Below are 26,958 nucleotides of genomic sequence, written 5' to 3' on the forward strand. Positions count from 1 at the left end.
CCTCAATCTGGAAGAAGACCATGGGGATAGCCAGAGCCTCAGTCTGGAAGAGGACCATGGGGATACCCCAAGCCTTGATCTAGAAGAGGACCATGTGGATACCCAGAGCCTCAATCTGGAAGAGAACCATGGGGATACCCAGAGCCTCAATCTGGAAGAGGACCATGGGGATAGCCAGAGCCTCAATCTGGAAGAGGACCATGGGGATACCCAGAGCCTCAGTCTGGAAGAGGACCATGGGGATACCCAGGAAGGGATAGAGCAAAGGAAAGCTATCATAACAGAAGAAATGGCAAGACGAGGTGAGTGAATGACTAGATATGAGGAGCAAGGAAGAGGAAGTATCAAATAAAGTAGTTAGGTTTTAAACTCTGGTCGCCAAGAAATGAAGCAAATATTCATAAAAGAAGGATACAAGAAAAAGTGGTTTCTTTAGAGGAATGGAAAATGAGCTAAATTTTAAATACGCTGAGTTAAAGGAAAGTAGAAATATAGGAAACTCCAATGTAAACAACGACTGAAGTCTGGGGAAGAAAGAGAGCGGGTACAGAGAGACCACACAGAGGGGATGGCTGAGCACCAAAGGGACGTGAGCTCTCTCGAAAAGAAAGGCAAGAGAAGAACGAGACTCTGCGGCCTCCACCTGGGGAAGGACTCCATTAGATAAGGTAGACGATGGGGAAGCAGAAGGAGACTCTCAGAAGCCAACCCAGAATAGAATATCTCATTTCCCAAACCCCAATAACAAATCTGATTCCAGAAAATCCAAACAATCTGTGTGAGCTAATGAAACCCCCAACTCTTCCATATAATTTTAACAGGAATTATTAAGAAAATGGGAACATGGATTGCCCAAAAGATACAAATCGCCAGCCATATCCAGTGTCTCTGCATACTGGGATCCATTCCAAAAGAAGAGAGGCAAAAATGAACTATACAGATGGTTTAGGCAGTGCCCCTCACCAGCATCAAGAGCTGAAAGTCTTGCTACATGTCACCACCTTATCCAACAGAGGACAGGGAATGTGCTGTTTACATCCTTTTTTCTTGGTCTTGATACGCCTTCCATGACTGCACAGTTAGTTGCTAATTTACTCTTATTCCTCTTCTCTGTACTCTCTCTCTTTTTTTTTCAGCTTTATTGAGGTATACTTTATATACCATAATCTACACACATTTTAAGTGTACAACCCAATGACTTTTGGTAAATTTAAAATGCTGTGCAACCATCAGCATATCTAGTTTTTACGAGATCTCTTACTGAGATCCCGCATGCCCTTCGTATTTAACCTTAACTCCCCAGCAAACACTAATCTACTTTCTACCTCAACAGATTCGCCTTTTCTGGATGCTGCATTGAAATGGCATCGTACAATGGGGTCTTTGTACCTGGCTTCTTTCCCTTAGCAAAATGTTTTTGAGGTTCATCCATATTGTAGCATGCATCCGTATTTCATTCCTTTTTATTCGTGAATAGTATTCCATTGTATGGACAGACATTTTAGCTATTCTGAGTTACGATGCTATGAATATTCATACACAAGTCTTTGTGTAGACATATGTTTTCATTTCTCTTGGGCAGATATCTAGAAATGGAATTGCTGTGCTGTATGGTAATTGATGTTTAACTTCTTAAACTGCTGAACTGTTTCCAAACTGGCTCTATCACTTTATGTTCTCACCAGCCGTGTAGGAGGGGTCCTGTTTCTCCACATCCTCACAAACACTACTGTCTGTGCTTCTGACTCACAGCCATTCTAGTAGGTATAAAATGCTATTCCATTGCCATTTTAATTTTAATCCCCCAGAGAGTAATGAAGTAGTCCTGGTGGAGCAGTGGCTGAGCACTCAGCTACTAACCTAAAAGGTCGGCAGTACGAACCCACCAGCCGCTCCACGGAAGAAAGATGTGGCAGTCTGCTTCCATAAAGATTACAGCCTTGGAAACCATATAAGGCAGTTCTACTCTGTCCTATAGATTCGCTATGAGTCAGAATCGACTTGACAGCAACGGGTTTGGTTATTTCAATCATCACCTAATACTCCATTAATAGAACAATACCTTTTGAGTGCCTGCTACATGTCAAATACTATAGAGACTCAAAGCAAGGCACTGATAAACAAAAAAAAAAAAAACCAAACCTGTTGCCAGCAAGTCAATTCTGACTCAAAGTGACCCACAGGACAAACTGCCCCATAGGGTTTCCAAGGCTGTCATCTGTATGGAAGCAGACTGCCACATCTTTCTTCCATGGAGCGGCTATTGGGTTCAAACCGCCAACCTTTTGGTTAACAGCCAAGCACTTAACCACTGCGCCACCAGGACTCTCTAAGACATGGATATAGCATCTAAGTTTTAAAAAGGGTTGACTTACGGGGAGAAAAGAAAATAAGTGAAAATTTGAAAAACATTGTTTCCATCTTCCACTAAATCCAGCACCTTGACTGTATGTGATGCTATGAAGAGATGGCTGCCATAGCAGGAGAAGAAATAATACGGACCTCTCTACTTGCTGGAAAATTCCTACAGACTTTTGCCTCCCATGTGTTCTCTTCCTGCTGACTTGGTAAACATGCAGAGGTCAAAGCAACTACTTACACCAGCCACAAGTTTGCTTTGTACTAGAGGGGACGGGGTTACTCGGGTTCTCTTGGCAGCGGTATGGTATGAGAGTGACATCAGTGAGGGGACATGAAAGTTCACATGGTTTCACTTCACGAGAAGAGAGTGACTTCCCCTACATACTCATCTGTTTCATAAGCACATTTCACTTTAGCAACTCGCTTTCCAAAAACCATTCTCAGGATTTCTCCCTCTTTCATCAACACCTGAGGAAAGCTTGAAAGAGACTAGACAGGGCTGCTGAAGGAGAGGTGGGGAAAATGGTGTATGCTCTCAGTTAATCTTTGTTAAAATGTTATCGGAAATGTGACGCTCTAAAAGGCTAAGTGACACCAGTCACTGAAACCCAATTTAATTATCCTTTCCTGGGAAGACTTTCAGGTTGGACGGAATACAGTCCTCAGAGAGAAATACAGGGGCTCACTAGGTAAACGTTCAAATGATAATTCAGTTCTTACATGGGAATCTATACTTGGGGAAGATCTATAAACTCATGTGAGTTTCATTCCTGATAGAGATTCAGCACAGTGGTTAAAGTGCTCAGCAGCTAACCAAAAGGTTGGTGGTTCAAAACCACCAGCTGCTCCATGGGAGAAAGATGTGGCAGTCTGCTTCTGAAAAGATTTACAGCCTTGGAAACCCTATGGGGCAATCCTACTCTGTCCTATACGGTCACTATGAGTCAGAATTGACTCGATGGCAGTGGGTTTGGTTTGTGGTTTTTTTAGTCCAAATCCAGAAAGGTCAAGTAACTTGTGGAGGTTGCACAGCTGGTTAGTGTAAAGCCAGAACTAGAAACCCAGAGATTACAAGAAGAATAGGATGTTCAATGCACTCGACTTTATAAACACTCTTACCTATATCAGTGCTAAATCTTTAAAAACTTCAAAAAAGAAATATTCAGGTGTAAACAAAACAAACAAACTTGCTGCCTTCAAGTTGATTCTGACTCATGGAGATGCCCTGTGTTAAAGGGTAGAACTGCTCCACAGGGTTTTCTTGGCTGTAATCTTTAAGGAAGCAGTTTGCCAGGCCTTTCTTCCATGGAGCCACTGAGTGGGTTCAAACTGTCAATCTTTAGGTTAGCAGCTGATCACAAGTCCCATCACATGTGCATTCAACTATATATAACCAGTTGCCATTGAGATGACTCCAACTCATGGACAGCCCATGTGTGTTAACGCAGAACTGTGCTCCATAAAGTTTTCAATGGCTGATTTTTAAAAAGTAAAAAAATCACCAGGCCTTTCTTCGAGGAGCCTCTGGATGGACTTGAACGTCCAGTCTTTTGATTAGCAGACAAGTGTGTCAACCATTTGCACCACCCAGGGACTCCTTCAACTATATATTCTAAGATTAAAAAAAAAAAAAAAAATAGGATGGTGCGAAGTGTGGCATCACCTTGAAGAAAGCAACGTGGCCTTTGTTCTCAGTTCTTTGGAGCCACGTGAGGCTAACAAATGGAAGCGGACCAGACCAAGAGGGGCTGCTTGGGGGCCAATGCCGACTAAGCCCCAGGAGGCATGATGAAATCAATCACGATCATACGTGGAAACTGATAAGAACCCTGAAGTGTAAGGCTCAGTGGAGCTTCCTGGTTGGTGACCATGCACAGGCAAGGGTAGCACACTCCTCTTTGGGAAATGGAAGCTCTGCACCATGATCACTCTCGACCTCACCCCATGTGTCTCTTTGTTTGTATGCTTTTTTGCTGTAATAAAGTTGTAGCCATAAATATGGTATATTCTTCATGAGATTCTGTGAGTCGTCTAAGCAAATGAATAAACCCAAAGGAACAGTGAGAGCCAGTAGTGACAGCATTTGGGTGGTGTGAAAGAAGGTCTCCTAACTTGTCAGCTCTGACTCAGCTCTGGGTGGGTAGGATAGGAGAGTGTGTCACGTGACTGGCTGGCCTGGAGGATGGAGAAGTGGGAAGGTAAGGACTGGATCCATTTCTACACTTTGGGAATTGGATTCATCCTGACCCATACCATGCAGTTAGCAACAAAGGTGCGATCTTCCCACCTTGCTCCTTGTTTAGTGCAGGTAGGAGTGGGGATGAGAAGGCAGATAAGTCAACATTTACTGTGTGCATTTTTGAAGCCAGGTTCTGTTACGTGCCTCATGTATTATCTCACATAATCCTTATTACAACCTCGTGGGATTATTATTATGATTTCTATTTTAGAGATGAGGACACTGAGTCATAGAGACATTAAGTAACTTCCCCAAGGTCACAGTGTCACTCAAACGGAGAGCACAACCTCCACAGAAATGATCCCTGCTTCGTGTAGGCTGAGAGAGGACACAGAAATAGACACCTCTAGTGTGGTACAGGTGTTCATATCCAAAGAATATGTGTTTTCTGGATCTTGAAGGCATATACATTTCTTTTATTGAAAATGGAGCCCTGGTGGTGCAGTGGTTAAGAGCTCAGGCTGCTAACCAAAGGGTTGGCAATTTGAATCCACCAGCCGCTCCCTGGAAACCCTATGGGGATAGTTCTACTCTGTCCTATAGGGTTGCTGTAAGTCGGAATCAACAGCAATGGGTTTTTGGATCTTATTGAAAATATCAAAATATTGTACATTCAAATTCTTTCCCAATTGTTTTTTTCTTTTTTCTCTTTTTTCTCCAGAGATCAAACAAGGAATAACCTATGCTGAACCCAAGCTCCAGCTGTCTCCAAGCGTTTCCTGACACGCATTTTTGCCTACTGTCCATCACAGCCGAAGAATGGGGCTCAACGAGACGCTAACAAAACTACCAGGTAAAACCACAGGGAAAGATGCAAGGGAAATCTTACTTGATCAATAACTGCAATTTAAACTGTGTGGCACTGGGTCTTTAACAGCCACAGAACAAAAGAGCAAAATAAACCAGCATTTATTTCCATTAACTATAAAACAGCAACCATGCAGGACTGCATTACTGACATAAATTTAAGTTGCTATCACTTACTTTTAAACTGTTTCATCTAGAGACCATCTCTAAAATTAACACTAGGATTAAATCAATAAAATCTGAGAATAATTTTTAAACCCAAACTAAAGTTCATTATTACCTTCCAGATTTAATATTCTAAAACAAGGTTCACTAATGTTCCCTAGAGGCCAAAGACAACATCCACCCCCTCTCCTGGGTAACTACTTAGAAAGTGATCACACAAAGGTAGCTAGCTGTGGTGTGGTAGTGACGCCCACAATTCGCATGACTTCAGTCTTTCATGCCCATCTGGCAGGTACAGCAGTGACATACTGTTGACACTTCCACATTCTGGACCAAAGACTGACATGCCCCATGAACAATAACGAAGCAACATTACTGAAGGCAAAATCACCAAGACTCTTCAGCACTTTTTCTATCATTCACAACGTGGCTGCTGCTAATAAGACAGATTGTAACCGAAGCGTTCCATTAGAGGATGAACACCTACTAAGTACTAGGTAATGTAGAAGACCCAACAAAACAGCTATCATTTATTCCATTCTACAAAGCCATGAAATGACCAGACTAGCTCTACCCAACAGGACCCTCGGCAATGATGAAATGCTCTGTTTGTGTTGTCCAGCAAAGCCACATGTGGTTATAGAGCAACTTAAATGTGGCCAGTACAATGGAGAAACTAAACTTTTCATTGTATTTAATTTTCATTTATTTAAATTTAAATTTAGAAAGTCACAAGTGGTTAGTGCTTTTATCTGGCTACGAAGCCCATGCAGTCCCCTCAACACATACGCACAATCTCTCTCCTACACAGACACACACACACACACACATACATATAATATCCCCCTACACAGACACACAAATACACACACACACAGACACACAATTCCAACTTCACACACAAGGCACAAAATTATTTACTATGGAACTAGAATTCTTAAGTCATGACATTTGCCAATTTCATGTAACAGAAGTTGAGAGGAAAAAATAAATTTTTACTTCAATTATCACTGTATCAAGTCCTATGCTACATGATACAGCAAATGCCATCCTGGTAACAAGGAGAATGTGAGAAAACAGCCTTTACATTGTAAAAAACGGCTTTTAATCTCCTCTTTATTGAATCACAAATCTCCTGTCATTGAAAATGTTCCCTAACTTGGCCAAGTTCTTCATTGGCAGTGGAGAACAACATGAGAAAACTGCGTGGTGAACACGGCCAGTTGCTTTTAATGGTATGAACAGAAACACTACAAGGGGAAGTGCTTCTGAGCGCACCCGTACGTTCGGGAAAAACTTGGGGTCATCATGGAGGAAAGAAGAAATGATGGGGCTCGCAGGAAAGAACATGACATAAACCTAATTCTAAAGAAACCAATCCATCAAACAAAACTATATTAAGTTTTGAGCTTTCCAGAGCAATCCACGCCATATTATTTCACAAAATAACCCATAACAGGCTTTCACCTCTGATTTCTTTAAGCTGCATTGTAAATGTGCAATTTGCGAATGAACTAATAACTGGGTCCAGGCCTATCCCACAGATAAGAAGTCCCACATTCCAAAATGTTAATACCAAATATAAGCTAAGGAAGCAAATAGTGGGAAGCAACAAGAGTAACGAGTGGAACAGCAGTCTCAAAGCCACAAGACAGTTCACCAACCACTATGGAATGAGGCCACTCTCACTTGGATTTTTTATCTACGAGACACAGAGTATATACGGGGACTTTTTGACATTCTGACTTAAGACTCTATCTTCAGTAATAACCATAATTGTTAAGTAAATCGTCATTTAATAAGAGTGTTTGTTCCTATAATTAATACTTTAAAATATTATAATGATATACTAAAGAGACACACAATCCCTATGCACCCTTTGGAAGTACAGGTTCTTCCATTCCACAGTGGATATGCACAGCTTTCTGCGGACAGATCCAGCAAGCCAACAGAAAGGGCTGAAATACTCCATACCTAGTGTACTCCCATTGCCTTCGAGTCGATTCCAACTCATAGCCACCCTATACGACAGAGTAGAACCGTCCCATGGAGTTTCCAAGACCGTAATCTTTACGGAAGCAGACTGCCACATCTTTCTCCTGTGGAGTGGCTGGTGGGTTCAAACCACCAACCTCTGGGTTAGCAGCCAAGTACTTAACCACTGTGCCACCAGGGTTCCTTCCTAGTATGCTAGGGGAGTGGATTATTCTATTTGCATTTGCTTTGAAAACCAACTTATAAGGAGATGACAGTTTCCCTCAGCTGGATCTTTTATCCCGATAAAAACTTGTCTTCTCTCTACTTCCGTTAAGGCTCTACTCCGGGTTAGAAGAAAGTGACTGCTAATAGTTTAATTGGGTAAATTAACTCTAGGAAATATCCGAACTCCGTTACAACCGCACATCTTAAGAACCTTCTTATAGCACCAATGCTGATGCAGATCTTCTGGTGTAGAAGCAGTCAAGACCGCAATACCTCATCCAATCAAATTAGGCTTGAAGGACACTGTTCAAGACAATATTTGAAACTGGAAGCAGGAATATAGATGGCAGCTGAATCAGGCATTTTAAACTCGTAAAGCTTAATAATACTCTGGGTCTCGTAACAGGCTAGTCCAGGTATAAATTACTAGCCTCTGTAAGGAATTTAAGCCAGGGAAACCAGTTTTTAAAAATGCTCACAGGAGGAAATAAAAGGCAAAGAATGAGAAAGAGAACAAGATTACTCACGGAAGGCCTACACTTACATTTCAGCTAGCAATTTAAGAACCTGTTTTTGGATTATAATCATCAAAACTCTATTCCCTGTTTCACTTCTTCAAGGAAGGGAAACCAAATAGATACTAAACTGCCTGTCATGTAAGGAAATGAGGGGTAAATTCAGGCTGTTACCTCTAAAATAAAATCATTACAAAACATAATTGCAATTGTAACAAATATTATTAATTAATGGAAAGTAAAAATGCATAAATGGCCTCTCTGGTAGCCCTGCATCCAAAAACTGCATATGTAAATTGTGTTAGTTCAGGTTCTCCAAAAAGCAGAGATGACAGAACGTGATTGGAGGGCCCAGAGACTTACTGGGGAGGGCAACCTACAAGGAAAAATGCAGAGGGATCCCGAGGAGCCGGGAACAACCTTAACTACAGCGCAGGTCTGGCGCCAGTGCGGGATAAAAGGAAGGGATAACCATGCTCTGGCCATTGCATTTTTTTGTTACAGTAAATTTCCATTTTCTACCCCCAGATTTTGTTCATTCTATCTGTTGTCAAATACTGATTAAAAATCAAGATAATGTACAGTGGTATATTTATTTTCTTTTTCAAAAGGTTGGTACAGGTTATCAGAAATACCATTTTTTACTCAACATTAAAAAAAAAATCCATTACTCAGAGATAAAAGAGTCAAGGGACTTCAGTGTGTGTGTGTGTGCGTGTGTGTGAGTTGTGTGTGTGTGTGTGCGTGTGTGTGAGCTGTGTGTGTGTGCATGTGTGTGTGAGTTGTGTGTGTGTGCGTGTGTGTGTGTGAGTTGTGTGTGTGTGTGTGTGAGTTGTGTGTGTGTGTGTGTGTGTGTGTGAGCTGTGTGTGCTGCAGTGGGGGCACCAATTCCTTGGCCACGTTAAACATTAACAGTGCACTAACTTGATGCTTTCAATCACTGACATCATTTTCCAGCTCGCCCCAAACAGCGAGGGTCCAGTGTATAAGACAGCCAGGTAGTCATGGGGCATGCATGCAAAGCGCTCAAGTGATGTCTTCCCGCTTCTCCTGCAGATCACGAGCTGCACTGTCAAGGGAGTGACCCTCCAAGTAACATGAGTGATGCGCCCGGAAAGAACAGCACCGGTCACAACGAATTTGACACCATCATCTTGCCCGTGCTTTACCTCGTCATATTTGTGGCAAGCATCTTGCTGAATGGCCTCGCAGTGTGGATCTTCTTCCACATTAGGAATAAAACCAGCTTCATATTTTATCTCAAAAACATAGTGGTTGCTGACCTCATAATGACACTGACATTTCCCTTTAGAATAGTACATGATGCAGGATTTGGACCTTGGTACTTCAAGTTCATCCTCTGCAGATACACTTCGGTCTTGTTTTATGCAAACATGTACACTTCCATCGTGTTTCTGGGGCTGATAAGCATCGATCGCTACCTGAAGGTGGTAAAGCCGTTTGGAGACTCTCGTATGTACAGCATAACCTTTACCAAGGTCTTATCTGTCTGCGTTTGGGTGATCATGGCTGTTCTGTCCTTGCCGAACATCATCCTCACGAACGGTCAGCCAACTAAGGAAAATATTCATGACTGCCTGAAACTCAAAAGTCCCTTAGGAGTCAAATGGCATAAAGCAGTCGTTTATGTCAATAGCTGTTTGTTTGTGGCTGTGCTGGTGATACTGATCGGATGTTACATAGCCATATCCAGGTACATCCATAAATCCAGCAGGCAGTTCATAAGTCAGTCAAGCCGAAAGCGAAAGCACAACCAAAGTATCAGGGTGGTGGTGGCTGTGTTTTTCACATGCTTTCTGCCCTATCACTTGTGCAGGATTCCGTTTACATTCAGCCATTGGGACAGGCTTTTGGATGAATCTGCACACAAAATCCTGCATTACTGCAAAGAAATGACACTTTTCTTGTCGGCATGCAATGTGTGCCTGGATCCAATCATTTACTTTTTCATGTGTAGGTCATTTTCCAGAAGGCTCTTCAAGAAATCAAACATCAGGACCAGAAGCGAAAGCATCAGATCCCTGCAAAGCATCCGAAGATCGGAAGTCCGCATATATTACGATTATACTGATGTGTAGGGCATACGGGCCACGGGGCCTTCTTCTCTTGTGGGCTGAAGTGAATATGTACAAAGTGTAAATAAAATGTTTCTTTTGCTTATTCTTGCTTGAGCCTATCAAAATATGGATAAAAAGAGAACTAAAATGGTCTACACTTTGGGCATGCCTTGGAACTGAGAAAAACGTAAAGGCACAGCAAAAGGGAAATGAGCAAGAGGTGGTGGGTGGCTGAACGGCACACGACTCAGGGTTCAGGGAGCAGACTGAGGAAGCTGCTTTTGCGGAAAACAGAAAGTACAAAGGAGAGACGTCTACTTGGCTTTGGGGTCCAAAGTCTGGGCAATAAAAGAATGAGTTCAGCACAGCTTATTTATTGCAAATTTAACTGAGTAAAGTATTGATTACCAGGCTATCCAAAATTCCATCTATAAACAATCTAGGATCTTCGGCCAGCATCCTGTTACTGTGTCAATTAATGTCTTATACACATTGGAAAAAGCCTGTAGGGTGGGGAGCACCAGGTTCAGCTCTGTTTTTTTAACAATGTATTCAGAAGATTGACATTAGGTGATTCTAAACTTAGGCTATTTCGGAGGGAAAAAACCGTGATTCAATATTAAGACAAGTAGATTTGGGATATAATACACTAACGTTACTTTTTCCATTATGCCCCTGTGCTACATTTAAATCCTCACGTGCTGAGGGTCGGAAAAAGTAATATGAGGCTCAGTTAATAAGAAAGTATAGTTAGTCCATCAAACAGTCATTTAACAGTCTGTTTAGTTTAGGAAAACTATCAGTAAAATAGTCTTCTCTTTAAACTCTATCCCACTTTTAAGAGGGATACGTTTAAGTTAAAAAAATATGACCTTAAGTTGAAGGATAGAGTTACTAAGCCATGGCAAGATGAACAAGAGTAACCTTTTAAATCTTAAAATATTTTCTCCTTCTTAAACATAGTTTAGGGCTTTCACTATTTTTCAAAGCCATGAGCTGGGCAAGGATTGATTAAGTGCCTGATTTTGCCTCATTCTGTACTCGGAGCGGAATCTAAATTTAGATTAAATATTTCAGTCAAAATAACGGTGTGTGTGCACATGTGTACACGAAAGATCAGGGGAGGGAGGGAAGAAGGCATGTCTGCTGACTAAAGAGGGAGGGCATGACGGCTAACTAGCAGAGACAAAACACACACACACGTAAAACAGTACAATACTTCACGGAGACGCTTGTAAACCCTCAGCAAAACTCCACAAAGCTAGAGTGAGCAAAACTGAAAGCACAAGAATAACTCACCCCAGCAGGAACTATTGTTGCAAGAAACAGAAACGTGACTCGGGGACTCTAAAGTGTCTGGTGAGTGGCAGCTGGCTTTGATGGGGGAGTGGATGGCAAAGGGTTAGAAGAATTACCTAACAATTTCCAGCTCCGTCTCGCCATCAAGGCTCCAATTCCAAGAATTCAAGGGGCAGGGACTTCTACACACCTCATTTGGTCGTTTTCCTGGGCCCTCCCCTCTCCCAGCTGCGTGCCACCAGATATGCTGAAAGGTTAACCTCCTCCATCTTCCTCAGAACATCTAAGATGAGTTACAGCTGTTGCTGTGGCGGGTGGGCCGTCGTGATGTCACGTGACAGAGCAGACCGGCCCCACAGGGCTTCCAGGTTGTAATCTTTACGGGAGCAGATCACCAGGTCTTTCTCTTGCAGAGCCGCCGAGTACGTGTGAACCACCAACCCAACGGTTAGCAGCTGAGCACTTAATCACTGCGCCACCAGGACTCCTTGAGTTACAGCGACCCTATATAAAAAGTAGGAGCAATACTGCATCTGGGAAAATAACTTCAGTATAACACCTCCTCGGCTCTCCGTTCCCTATGTCACTCCACAGCTCCCAGTCAAAAATCTCAACAATGGTAATGCCAGCTTCACTGGACCTGTCTGCTGTTAAATGCATGGTCCCCTTAGAGCCTCAGGACGAAGACTCTACCCTCCTTCACCGCATCACTTGGCTCCACTCTGCACTCTAGAGCTTGCCAAGCACTTCCCTACACCCAATCTCATTTAATTCTCCAACTCGAGCCTCCATTCTTAGAGGTCTTCAAAAATATTTTAAATCTCATTTTAAATCATTTAAACCTTGTTTCTAAAATTGGATTTGATGTATAACTGCTAGGCACATTTGATGTGATGGTAGTTTTATTTCTCTGAGATGACATTATTACAATGGAACATCTTCATACATTGCCTTAGGATGAAAACCAGAGTATTATCACCATTTTATAAAAAGCCATTCGACAAAAACTGTCAAGATCATTCTGCTCGTACTTTACACCAGTGACCACACTGGGGTCACAAAAATTATTTACCCAGGCCAACGAACAATGAACCATGTACATAAACAAAATAACAAACATCACTAGAAATAATATAAAATACCATGCTAGTGTCAGAAGTTAACACATAATACTCCATTAATATTAGGGAAAATAAGAATTATATTTGGTTCTTTTTTGAAATTGATACTTTGAAAATAATCTCAAATCCAAAATAGGGCAAATCTTACGAGTGCTTCTGGATTACAATCACTATTTCACGAGCACCTCAGGCAGCAATAGTATAGTTCTTCCTTTTATGCACATGGGAAACACACTCAGGGAATTTCCAAAAAGAAATCTCTATTCTCCATAAAACTTTCATTCAAAAACTGATCTTGTAGAAAATCTTTCAGGGTGGGTAGTACGAACTCTGCTATGCTCGTTAGGCTACTTCATAAATGATACTTTGTTACCATTTTCAAACAAAATGCTAGTGTCTTGTTTCTCAATTAAAGCTTCAAGGGCACAGTAACTAGGAAAATTCATAAATTTAGATTAAGTACTTAAACCAAAATAACGTGTATGTCCACACACGCACGCACAGAGACCAACAGCTTAAACAGAAGGCCATTTTATGGTCACCGTGGGGGAAATGTAATACACTAAGCGGAAGAAAACAAGGATAAAATAAAACTTGGGGATCACTTACATCTCGTAAATACAGAATTTTCCCCAAACTAGACATTATAAGAAGCCAACTACCAAATAAATAAATAGTTACTAGACACGCGCCACGTAAAAAGACATGTTTAAAATAACCTGTGGATATCCCCTCAGGACTTGTAAATAGTTCTTAAGATCAAACATTTTCAAATTTCAACTTAATACAAGCATCTAGTAGATGCAGAAGTGGTGCAGCGATTAAGAGCTCAGCTGCTAACCAAAAGACTGGCGGTTCGAATCCACCAGCAGCTCCTTGGAAACTCCATGGGGCAGTTCTATTCTGTCCTATAGAGTTGCTATGAGGCTGAATGGACTTGACGGCAATAGGTTTGGTTTTTGTTTTTGGTTAGTCCTCCAGCACCGTCTAGTGGTCAAAGTTTATAAAACAGCTGAAGAAAACTGCTGGCATCATCTCTGCAGCATTGGCTGAATCTGCATAAGCCTGCGAAAAGGAGGAGCTGGGCAACTATTTGACCACAGAGTAACCTGACTAGCCTTTCGCTATAGTCTTCCTTCTGCCATGTTTAGTGCTGATGTATACAAAGGAACAACCCCGGGGCTGCCTAGAACAACAATTTAAGATGGAAATGTTTGAAAAAAATAAGTAAGACCTACAAAAAGCTATCTTACAAATGAAAAAAGAACAAAAACTGGAAAACATGAAACAACACACAGGGAAGCTGCTACAAATATTGACCGCTCCTTCCTGACATACAGAAAACTTCAAAATCAAATATAACTAACCCATGGTTTTCAAAGTACATAAAAAATCATTACTGGAGTTGATAGCAGAAGAATAAGCCTGTCAGTTGTAATTACAATTTTCATTTAAGATACCAAGAAACTCACAGAATTCAAACGGCAACTTTTGTGGTGAGGACTCTTAATTTTTTCTTATAAACCACAGTGATGAGATAAGAAAACATCTAAAATGATTAAAATAGTAAAATGTGGCTATTAGAACACACATCCTTTTTTCTGCTCATCTGGAAACTCAAAATACAGAACTTGGAAATTCTTTTATTTCAAACAGTTTCATAGGCACACATTCTTAATAAAAGTGGCCAACATCTCTGAATTATGCCCTAGAATATCCAGTGGCTGCAGTCGGAGCAGCAATTCTCAGAAATCAGCCACATGTCTGATTAATTCCCTCCTAGCTTATGAGCAAGGATCTAGAATATTCACCAGAGTTTCCAAAGCCACCAAGTCTAGGTCTAGGTTTAAAAGCTATAACCAAGACTTTCCAACAGTGCTCTGGATGTGTTCACATGCACGCATACACAGACAAACACCGCGCATGAATAACTAAACTGTTGCCTTCGAGTCAATTCTGACTCATTGTGACCCTACAAGACAGAGTAGAACTGCCAAATAGGATTTCCAAGAATGTAAATCTTTACAGAAGCAGACCGCCGTATCTTCTTCCCGCTGTGTGGCTGGTGGGTTCAAACCGCCGTCCTTTTGGTTAGCAGTGAGTGGCTTTAACCACTGCACCAGCAAGGCTCCTTATGTATAACTGTCGTTGTGAGTTGTTTACGTGCTGTCGAGTCAGTTCCGACTCACAGCGACCTACGTACAGCAATGATACACTACCTGGACCTGCGCCATCCTCACAATCCTTATGTTTGAGCCCATTGTTCCAGCCACTGTGTCAATCCATCTCCTTGAGGGTCTTCCTCTTTTTCGCTGACCCTCTACTTTACCAAGCATGGTGTCCCTCTCCAGGGACTGGTCCCTCCTAATAACATGTCCAAAGTACGTGAGACAATATCCTCCAAGGAGCACTCTGGCTGTACAAACTGACAGAGGACTGGTGGTATTTATAACCAGGGCTAATGAATGTAGTATAAAGAATGTGACTCAGCCCGTTAGCCTATAATGGTTTTTACACTGTCTTAGAAAAAAATCTCATCCAGTGCTTACGACTGTTACTACTAGCCTAAACCAAAATATCTTTAATAACACTGAAAGCACCTGTCAATTTCTAACACTAAATTATCTCTATATGTTTTTCAAAAAAAACCTGAACTATATCCTAAGTGATATCAAATTTTTACATACCCTTTTATGCAACTAGAGAAATAGCACCATTAGAAACAACGGAAGAGTGAATAAATATGTAAGTACATGAGTATCAGGCAGAATAGCTACCTATATAAATTTGGAATCATCTCAGTCTTTATCAGCCCCATCAAACCCCATGCCCTCTTTTTATGAGATACAGTTCAACACATATTTAGTATGCTGATACAGAAGCCACAGACAACATAATCTACCTACACACACAATTACACACACACACACGCAGACCCTGCCTTGCACAGCAGTGTGGAATGATAAAACTGACTGTGCACATGGGCACTGTGCAAAGCAGCCTTAATAATCCAAGAGAGAAATCAGGAGTGTTCTGTGACCTTTAACATTTGGTGTTAAAACATTAAACACTTTCCTACTGTTCATTACAAATACATAGGGAAGTGGAAGAAAAATTGTAAATTTAAAACATTAGAAACAATGACAACTAAGGTGTATTATTTATTAAGTCTTTGTAAAAAAAAAATTATCAAGAGTAGATTGAACATCGCTTGCCTTCTCATCACATAACTACAATACAGTATGGATGTCCTTTCTATGCCTTGTAGAACTGGATCAGCTTCCAACTTTTCAGGCTTTGTTTTTTTAATGTTGTGAAACACCTCCGAGAGTTCCTTTAATGGGAAATCCTTCGGCCAGCATTACTTTCTCTGGGACACCTTCATCCTTATCGTGACAACCACTTTCCTCATCATTTACGTCAGTAAGGTCACCTTGACTAAGCTTCTCTGGATGCATACTGAAGTCTTCTGAGCAGGCTCGGGGTCAACATTCCCAGGGTCGGCTATTTCTTCTCTAGCTCTATTTACACTCAATTCGAATTTCACTTCCAGAATTACCATTTTTCACTTCCTTGCTGCTCTTCCAACGTTGTTGGCCAAATCCCTCTTTTGATTATCCATTTGTATAAATGGGTTTATCACCGGCAGACCAGGAGGCAACACAACTACAGACTTTGCTGCCTGTGCATGAACTGAGTAGCAGACACGCAGTGACCAATCACCACAGATTCTGAAAGGTGTGACGTGATTGGTCACTGATGGTCATGCACATCTGTTATTTACATAGTGATGGGTGAACTGGAGAACTAGCAGGTAAGTTGGTACTTTATGCAATTACGCACAGTTAATGTATCATGGTAACTAAAATTTGAACTGTGTTGTTGGGGGACTGGTATTATTTAACTAAAGCCTGGTAACTAAAATTAATGTATGCAGGCACCATGCAAATTAAGCACTGCCTAATATCTGTCTGTGTGTGTGTGTGTGTGTGTGTGTGCGTGTGTGTGTGTGTATCTGTGAGTGTAAATGTGTATAAAACCTTAATCATAATATAAGTGAAAAATAGAAAGCAATTTCTAATAAAATAATAGATAATTTAATACGGAAATGTTTAGAAACAACTATACAATAAGTCATCATTCATTCATTCAAAATGACATAGCAAGTTGCTTGCATCTATACATATAATCACGTGAATTCAACAGCTACAAACTCTATTTATAACCCAAATACCACTCATACCATTACCACTGGTGATGTGAATAATCCTTGGCAATTTATTTCCAAATAAAGTTAAGAGTCTTTAGGCAGTATCTACATTCCTGTAAAAGTTGGCTGGTTTATATTCTGCCAGGTGAAAACGTGTTATATGTAAAACTGACTTCAATTTATGAACAGATGTTTCAGCTACGGGAAAGTCTGATGGGCTACTCCCACGAGAAGGAAAATTCTTGTTGTGCAAGACCGCCTCATACTTTGCAAGACAGCAAGCAGCCACAGTCCCAGCCACCCAACATTGAGACAACAAAAAACACAAAAATGCCCCACTGGAACGGTAACGCCTACACTGGGAAGCCTGATCGAGATTCCTGAACCATTTATGGACAGAGAGAAGGATATGCCCAAGGTTTCAAGCACGATACAAATCCAGGCCTCTAGATAACATTAAGTCCCAAATAAATTTGGGGGAGGGGCAGAGTATTAATAAATAATAATTTTTTTTCATTCCCATCTCTTTATGATCACAAAAATGGTCAAAAGAAAAGAACCATCTATGATTTCTATGAAATCGATATACAACTTCATCAGATGCCTGACTTTGAAGTTTGATACCTGTTTTCTGCAAATGCTTTTTAAGGACAGTTAGATACATCCCATACCCATTTCCATGGAGTTGATTCCGACTCAGAGGGACCCTACAGGACAGGGTAGAATGGCCCCAAGGCTGTAATCTTTACAGAAGCAGACTGCCACATCTTTTCTCCTGCAGAGCGGCTCGTAGGTTCAAACTGCCAACCTTTCAGTTAGCATCCAAGTACTGAATCATCACTGCGCCCATCAGGGCTCCTTTATATATATATGTATATATATATGTACATATCCCAGAGATGCCTCTAAAGTAACAGGTTAAAATCAGATAATAATAGTAGTGATCAAATCTTATCTAGTGCGTATCAGTCTCTGTTCCAAGCACTTCACATATATAAACTCTTTACTGCTCACAACCCTATGACGTAGGCATCCTGTTATTATCCCCATATGAGGAAAGTCAGGTGAACACACGGGTAAATGAAATGATAGGGGCAGGTTAGGAAGCTGGAAGTCTTGACTCCAAAGTCCACACTGTTGCCTGTACTGTATCCCTTTCTCTCCCCATCCTGTCCAAGGAGGTGCCTTACCCTCAAACCCAGTCAACAGCACCACCACCCAGCCAGGCTCCTGAACTGGAAATCCCAGACATCCTACGCTCCCCCATCTCATCCCCGTAACAACCGTACACCACATCCTGCCAACACACTCTCAGAAATGGTGGTCAAGCCGGGCCACTGCCCTGGCTTCACTCAGGCTCGGTCGGTGGGGGCCGTGTGGTCTCATGGATGAGCGAGCATTTTGGAGTAGTGCAGAACTGGATTCCATCACTAACTGTGCCACGAGGGGAGCAAAAAACAAACCAACTGGCATGACTCTAAAACGATGGAATGACTGCCTGAGGCCTTGGTTTTCTGTTCCTTCCCAGTCCCCTGCATACTCTTTGTCTCGTACTACTCTTAACACTGGTTGTTTGATAACAAACTAAAATAACTAACATTTACCAGGCATCACCCATGTTCCAGCCAGGGCTCTGTATAAACCCACTTAATGCCCACAACAAATCCGTGAAAGCAGCAGCCATAATTAAACCAGCAACCAACTGTCATCACGCTGACTCCAACTCAAGGCGGCCCCATGTGTGTCAGAGTAGAACTGTGCTCCATAGAGTTCTCAATGGCTGGTTTTTTCAGAAGTAGATCTCCAGGCCTTTCTTCCAACGTGTCTCTGGGTAGACTCAAACCTCTGACCTTTGGGTTAGCAGCTGAGTGCACTAACCATTTGCACCACCCAGAGACTTCACCTCTAACTCTAGACATGAAGAAATTGAGGCAAAGAATTTAAGTAACCTTCCCAAGGTCCCACAGTCAATAATAAATGATGTTGGCAGGATCTATACCCAGGCAACCTGGCTCTAGGAATGTGGGCTTTCACCAACACTCAATACGGAAATGAAATACATCCCCAAGGGTATTACCAATACTACCAAACGCTTTGCTAATTATTTATGCCACCAAATGCTATTAACACAGATAAACTATGTGAACACAGCAAATAAGTCTGGGGTTGAAATTGAGATGCCCTCTCAAGCAAATCCTCTGTAATTGTTTAATAAACATTAAGATTATACTCAGTATTAAGAGAACATTAAGTTAAAGAAGCCAGCCAATCAGTCATGCATATTTAATCATTTTATTCCCTTGTAGTCTGAACAACCATTTTATTTATTGTCTGGACCTGGGCACTTTTACGAGACAGTGTCACTTCTTATGCTACCACAACAGGTGTAAACTAGGACAGTCTGGGCAAACTGGGACATGTGGTCCCCACGCTCGTAACACATACGAAAATACATCTTGCAGTGGTTAAGGCTGTGTGTCAACTTGCCTGGGCTATGATTCTCCGTGGTTTGGCAGATACATAATGGTATAGTTTGGCAGTTATGTAATGATATAGTTTGGTGGTTATGTAATGATGTAGCTTGGCAGTTATGTAATGATGCAGTTATCCTCCATTTGGTGATACAATGTAATCACCTCCATGATGTGATCAGCCAATCAATTGTAAGGGGAGTTTCCTCAGGGGTGTGGCCTGCATCCAATATACATGGATGTTCTGACCAAGCTTGCTGGCTTTTACTTGCTCCAGATCCTGCATCTGGCTCGTCATCATCTGACCTCCAGTTCTTGGGACTTAAGCAGCAGCCTGCCATATTTCCTGCCAATCTTGGGATTTGTCGGCTTCTGCATCCTGTGAGCCAGCAGCCTGCCATCTTACCTGCTAATCTTACATTCATCAGCCCCTGCAGCTACATGAGTCAAGAGAAGCCTCCAGCCTGACACCTGACCCATGGACTTGGGACTTACCAGCCTGTACAACTTTGTGAGCCATTTCCTTGAGATAAATCTCTCTCTCTGTCTCTCTCTATGTGTGTGTGTGTATATATATATGTGTGTGTGTATATATGTGTGTGTGTATCCGTTTTTGCTTCTCTAGCCAGCCTAAGACACATGCCTACAGTAGGATTTCATTGCTTAGTAAAACACGCAGCTTAGGCTAAGGAAAAATAACTCAATTAATGCAGCCATCTTGTCGATGTGAAGCCCCGACTGTGAAGCTGCTCCCATCCAGCTAACACACACAAACTGAACCACTGGATGCTGGATTAGCAGCTATTCAATGAAATTCTCTAATGGCTGCTTCCTGGGAGCACGGCTAAATGGTTTCTGGGTCAGTGGTTATTGCTGGCAGCCTAGTTTAATGCCACAAGAAAGAAAGCAGCCCACCCCAACTGAATATTTGTGTATGCTTTCGCTTCTTGAAGGAATACACAATCTAAACTCTAATTTAAATTCTTTCTTTCCTCCAAAGCAAAAATATCACTAATCTTTCTTACCGCTATTAATGACTAGGTATAAAATTTATGCCCAGTATGATTTCAAGAGATCTTTAGAGTCAGATGCTACCTTTGCCCTTCTGAGGCACAAGTCTCCAAGGAGCTGATGCTAGCTCCACAAACAGGCTCATCAGGAGGCCGAGGCCCGCAAGGGCACCAACATCAGCTAACTACCACAGCAGGGTTAGGTGAGCGCCACCTACAGAAGTCACTGCCATTTGTGAAAGAGGCTGAAGATGCCCGAGCCCATTCAAGTGGGACGCTGCTTCCAAAGCAATCCTCCTGTCAGGATTAAGTCCTATAAGCTTAACCCACACATCCTCATTCAACCCACCTCGTCATCCCTGAGAACCAGACAAGAGCAAAAGACACAGTTGCTCTTTGGCTGGGCCATCCAAGGACGAAATTCATAGTCCTTCTTTTCAGATTAATTCCATCACCTTGTTTATCTCTCTCTACCTGCAGGACCAGAACACAGAGTTGAGAAATACAACCCACCACTCCCACATCTTGGTAAAACACATTCACTCAACAAACACTTCAGAGTGTCTACAGGGACAGACCACATGGAAGAGTAGTGAACACACCAAAGAGTCAAGGATGCCCCCTAGAGGCTGTGATAGTGAAGGTCAGTCTCGAGAGCAGATGGGAGTAGAATGAAGACAGTGGGAAAGCACGCATTCCCAGGTATCGAGATGTCAAACAAAACACTCTCTTTTGCTTCCTTAGCATCTTTCCAAAAAACCACACACAGAAGAGGAAAAATGCACTGGGGTGATTGTTTTTGTAACAAAGTTCTGTTTTGATTCCTTGCTAAAATCCACTGAAATTCACTTCGATTCTTAGGGTAAAACCCAATCTTAAGGTTAAACCCAATGCAGATCACCTGTTTGACCATTTCAACTAATTGGGATTTGATATTTAACTGATGACTCTCTCTTAGCGCCTGAACCAAAGTGAAGTTTTCTAGCCTGTCTTTAACATATGTAAATGCTGCCCATTCATTTTATAAAGTGTTACTTCTTGCAATCTACCAGAAGGTGGAGCTGTTGCACTAGACATTTATTTCTCTATTATAATTCTCAGATAAAGACAAGTGCATAACTGCCAACGAATCCCAATGACTGTCACTCATTATAAAAGGTTAAAAAAAATTAAAACAGCATTATTTTACAATGCAGTGACTAGTTATGCTTTAAGGACATAATTCCTGTTCCCCTCTCCTAGCTCTAAATCAGCGTGCTGACTTTGGCAGGATTAAATGCTATGAATAGGAAAAACATAAAAAGGCCTATCTGCACTCAATGTTGTCCCTGCCAGATTATCCTTCGTAAAAGCACATCTTCAATGATTTCACTGCCATGCTCATAAATGTCAAGTGTAATGAATTATGCACTTCTCAGCATGACACCGAGGATCTGCCCCGTCATGCCCTGTCCTAACTCTGCTCACTTTCCTACCATCATACCTTTGCTCACACCAAGCTTTTAATCCTAGATTGACCTTCACCCCATTCTAGAAATAAAAGAGCCATCCATTGAGCAGGATGTCAGACACCAGGTCCTAAGGGAGTCTTTAGAGGGCAACTTCCAAGTTTGCCTATTTTAAACAACCTTGTATTTTGTACTTTCACATAATGCTTATAATCGGCCTTGCACTTAAAACCTTTGTATTCTTATCCCAATATATTTCACAATTTCTAGTGCAAACCTGTCTGCACCCATACCCTCCAAAACACACCCGCACACATACATGCATGCGTGTGCATACACAAGATTGTAGATCACTTGCATGCAAAGTCTTTATTTTTTAATTTTATTGTATTTTAGCAGAAAATTTATAGTGCCAATTAGTTTCTCATTCAAAACTGTTTATACACATTGTTTTGTGACATTGGTTGCAATCCCTGTAACATGTCAACACTCTCTCCCTCTCCCTTGCCACCCTGGGTTCCCTGTGTTCATTCCTCTAGCTTTCCTGAAAGTCCCTTCCTGCTTTCTCATCTTTGCCTTTGGGCAAGTGTTGCCCATTTGGTCTCATGTACTTGACTGAACAAAGAAGCACATTCCTCACGTGTGTTATTATTTATTTTACAGGCCTGTCTAATGATGTCTTTTATTTTTAACTCATTTTTTTAATAATGGAATTCAGTAAGTAGCTGCTACAATTAAAACGAATTTGTTAAAAAATGTTCACACTTAAATAAACATCCATTAGGAAGAATGGATTAAATAAATCACAGGTGGCACAAATGGTTCAGCACTCGACTACCAGCTGAAAGGTTGGCGGTATGAACCCACCCAGAGGCACCTCGGAAGACAGGCCTGGAGACCTGCTTCTGAAAGGTCACAGCCTTAAAAACCTTACGGAGCAGTTCTGCTCTGCACACGTGGGGTCGCCATGAGTCAGAATCGACTGGATGGCAACAAACAACAACAAAGCCAAAGAAAAGAATAAAGTGTAGCTATACAGGCTACAGAAACCCTGGTGGTGTGGCGGTGAAGTGCGACAGCCGCTCACCAAAAGGCTGGCAGTTTGAATCCAGCAGGCAATCCTTGGAAATTCTATGGGGCAGTTCTACACTGTCCTATAGGGTCACTATGAGTGGAAATCGACTCAACAGCAACGGGTTTATACAGGCTACATGAATGAGTCTCCAAGATATAAAGTGGAAGGAAATCAAAGTATACTGGTGTGTCTTACTATCCAATGAAGCAACTGGAAAAAGTCTGGGACAGAGAATAACAATAAAGTTGCTTTGGAATTCACTTAAAAAAAAAAAAAAGACTTGAAATAAGTAATGTTAAGGGTCACACACAGTTGAACGGATAACGCACAAAACAGGACACTTAAGGAATCAAGAAGTAAGAAAGTCCAGCTTTTGTGAGCAGCTGATGACAGACTAAACCCTGACTGGAAACAATAACACATTTTGGAAGTGCGTGTGTTGAACTTTATTTGTACCATGAATACACGAGGGAGGTTTATATGTAACCAGTTCTACGACTAACAAGGCAGGGTCCTGCCTGGAAGTGGTGTTGGGAAGAGAAATGTGTCTGTGTGATCGTGGGTACAGTGTGAGGCAGGGGTGGCAGTCACACTGGGGCTGGGTGGGTGGTTCTGGGGAAAGGATTACTCAGGATGACGTCTCTCTTTGATCTCAGGAATCCACAAAAGGACGTGGGAAGGGGTAAGGGAAAACAGAGCTATTTAGCATAAACCAAAACATCACAGATGAAAGGAAAACAACCAACTATTTTAGTTTGCTTTGGTTTTTCCCTTTTTCTTTTTTGACAGTAGGACGCCTGATAACAGGGAACATGCCCTCCATCTAACATTTTATGATGATGATGATTTTATTATTATTCATTGTGTGTGATGTCAAGCGGGAAGAAAGCCAAATTATTTTTGCTGTTAAACTTTGTAAGATATCTAGTTAAAAAAAAACGAAGACATAATCATTACATATACTGCTTAATATATAATATGTACCATATATAGTGCTATTATCGTCCAGAAGGAGCCCTGGTGGCGCAGTGATTAAGCACTTGGCTGCCAACGTAAAGGTCAGTAGTTCAAACCCACGAGCAGCTCTGCGGGAGAAAGCTGTGGCAGTCTGCTTCTGTAAAGATTACAGCCTTGGAAACCCTCTGGGGCAGCTCCACTCTGTCCTGTTGGGTCACTATGAGTTGGAACCGACTGAACAAGTAACTTGTTTTTGTTTGTTTTTTGTCCAGCTAAAATATGTTTTCCAACATTAATAAAATACTTGTATCTAATTCTAATTTTTCAAAAAAGTGTGTACAAGCTAAGCTTCGCATTTAAGCATATTCACAAAATGCCCACCATAAACCTTCTGTAAAAATAAAGTGGGAGAATTGGACTCTGTGGTGAAAAATGTCTGCATCTCTCATAAACAGGCACATTATTTCCATAAGCTCCACACACTGTGACAATTTATCAGGACCTGGGTGACAGGATGAGGTGCATAAATAAAGGAAGATTCCCCTCTCCCGACATGTTCCTGCCACGAAGACAGGGAGTAACAGCAAACACGCAAGAAAAGACTTCTACCATTCGTCATACTTCCCCTTCCTCCCGGGGTTTCAGCAGTCCGTGGCTGCGCTAGCCTGACTCTGTCTCCCTATGAATCTCTCCTCTAATTAACAGCACCTGCTTGGTACCCAGCCCATCAGAATTTCTGCTTACAATGCACATGCCTGCATGGGTGCCAAAGTGAAAGGGATGATAAACCAAACCAAACCCATTGCCATTGAGTTGATTCCGATTCACGGCAACTCTATAGGACAGAGTAGAACTGCCTCATTGGGTTTCCAAGGAGCAGCTGGTGGACTTGAACTGCTGACGTTTTGGTTAGCAGCCAAGCTCTTAACCACTGTGCCACCAGGGCTCCAAAAGGGATGCTAGTAACTGTAACAGTTCCAGTCTGAGTTGAATAAAGAAAGCAGATTAGGAAGTAGAGGATCTGCCCAGAAGGTGAGGGTTCCCCCAAGTTTTTAAGAATAGAGGCTCCATGACAGGGAGGCAGGGATGCTCGTGCCTGGCCACATTTCTGCATTTTCTGGACATTTTTGAAAATACAGGTTTCTGAGCCCAAAACTCAAGGATTCCGATTCAGTTGATTTGGAGCAGGTCCTGGGAATATGCATTTTTAAAGCTCCCCAGGTGATTATGATGGCCAGTCAGGTATATGAACCATGGCTGAAAAAGGGCCAGAGTGCCAAGGTGAGCAGGGGGCAAGGAGGACCATCAAGAGGCCCAGTGCTAGTAACAGGGGGCAGCTCTGGGTGTTCCCATTAAAAGTCTCCCAACTACAGAATGAGAAACCACAAGACCCATCCTCTGTCCATTTGTCAATACGATCCTATGTCCAAAATCTACTAAGGCATCTGTCTTGAGGAACACAACTGTGAGAACACAATTTAAACAGATAACGTGTGGAGTTCTTCTTGGAGACTTATGTATCCATTTTACTCATTCCAAGGCAAGTGTGGCCTTAACCACTGACTCATCCACCTGCCCTGAGTTCCAGGATCATTAAAGCTTGGACCACGTCCTCTGCCTCGCATCACTGTTTTTTGCACTGCTCGCTTCAAACCAAACACTTACACGCGCACACAATCAATCAGCTGTTCTTGATGAGAAAACACTTTGTGTCCCTGACAAGGAATGTCCCAGTGTACCTGACTCTTAGATGCTTGATGAATGAATGACTCAGTGCTCCTTGCTCTCTGCTTGAAGAAAGGTAGCTACAGCACAGGGAAGCATCAGGGTCCAAAACCCAGACCTGCCACTGCCTAGCTTGGACTTGACAGCTCTGATTAAATTTTCTGAGGCTCGACTTTCTCATCTGTAAAAATACAAGAAAATCCGTTGCCACTGAGTCAATTCTGACTTATGGCGACCCCATGTGTGTCAGAGTAGAACTGCACTCCATAGGGTTTTCAATGGCTGTGATCTTTATGGAAGTAGGTTGCCAGGCCTTTCTTCCATGGCGCTGCTGGGAGGATTCGAACTGCCAAATTTTTGGCTAGTAGTCTAGAGCAAATCATGTGTGTCACAAAGGGAACCTTAAAAATAGAAACAACTATCCCTCAAGGGTTGTTATGTGGACTGGCTGTGCAAGAATCTGACAGAAGTAAGGGCTCATCAATCAAGTGTGTATAAGTATGTATGACTGTGTTTTGATCCAATCCTTGCAGATGAGTTCTCCTTTTGACAGCCCCAACTGTCCCCTCCCTATCATCCTTGCCCTGTGACCTGTCAATGAAACTGTAAAACAGAGGCCACAAACTGGCTGCCCACAAGCCAAATACAGCCCACAGACAGGTTTTATTTTGGTCTACAGGCAGTCCCTGGGTGGTGCAAACAGTTAGTATGCTCCACTGCTAACCGAAAGGTTAGAGGTTCAAGTCCACCCGGAGGCACCTAGGAAGAAAGGCCTGGTGATCTACTTCCAAAAACCAGCCACTGAAAACCCTACGGAGCACAGTTCTACTCTGACACACATGGGGTCACCGTGAGTCGGAATCAACTCAACAGCAACTGTTTTTGGTTTTTTTTTTGTTTTTGTTTTACTGGAACAGGGTGCTAGACCTAGACAGGCTTATAGAGTATCTGACTTGGAAACCAACATGTAAAATCAGGGGAAGAGACGAGAGTGGAGTGAAGTGGTACCAGCACACACGCTCCAGGCATCACTGTTCCTCTAGGAGCTGTGGGCCCTGACTGAGGAACGCTGTGCTTCCGTTTCCTCATTTGTCAAGAAAAAGGTGGGAGCGGTGAAAGTAGAGGAAGCTGCCTACCTTACGGGGTAGTTGTCAGGTAGTTACGACATGTGCAGTCAGCGACCGTCAGGGAGTCACGACGTGCGCAGTCAGCCACCGTCAGGGAGTCACGACGCGCGCAGTCAGCCACCGTCAGGGAGTCACGACGTGCGCAGTC

At 42.2% G+C, this 26,958-nt stretch overlaps 2 protein-coding genes across 2 annotated transcripts in view; one reads left to right on the plus strand and one right to left on the minus strand.

Moving 5' to 3' along the window:
- GPR87 (G protein-coupled receptor 87) overlaps positions 1–10,475 on the plus strand; it is a 24,493-nt gene extending 14,018 nt beyond the window's left edge. The window contains exons 2-3 of the mRNA XM_004379186.3: positions 5,262–5,393; positions 9,346–10,475. Coding sequence (XP_004379243.1) covers positions 5,360–5,393; positions 9,346–10,388 — 1,077 coding nt within the window. The 5' untranslated portion in view covers positions 5,262–5,359 and the 3' untranslated portion in view covers positions 10,389–10,475. The remainder of the gene's footprint in view (positions 1–5,261; positions 5,394–9,345) is intronic.
- The window catches only part of MED12L (mediator complex subunit 12L), a 359,000-nt gene that overhangs the window by 121,447 nt on the left and 210,595 nt on the right, over positions 1–26,958 (minus strand). The gene's annotated exons all lie outside the window — the stretch shown is intronic.

Source organism: Trichechus manatus, unplaced genomic scaffold (assembly GCF_000243295.1).
Source record: "Trichechus manatus latirostris isolate Lorelei unplaced genomic scaffold, TriManLat1.0 scaffold00062, whole genome shotgun sequence".
NCBI lineage: Eukaryota > Metazoa > Chordata > Mammalia > Sirenia > Trichechidae > Trichechus > Trichechus manatus.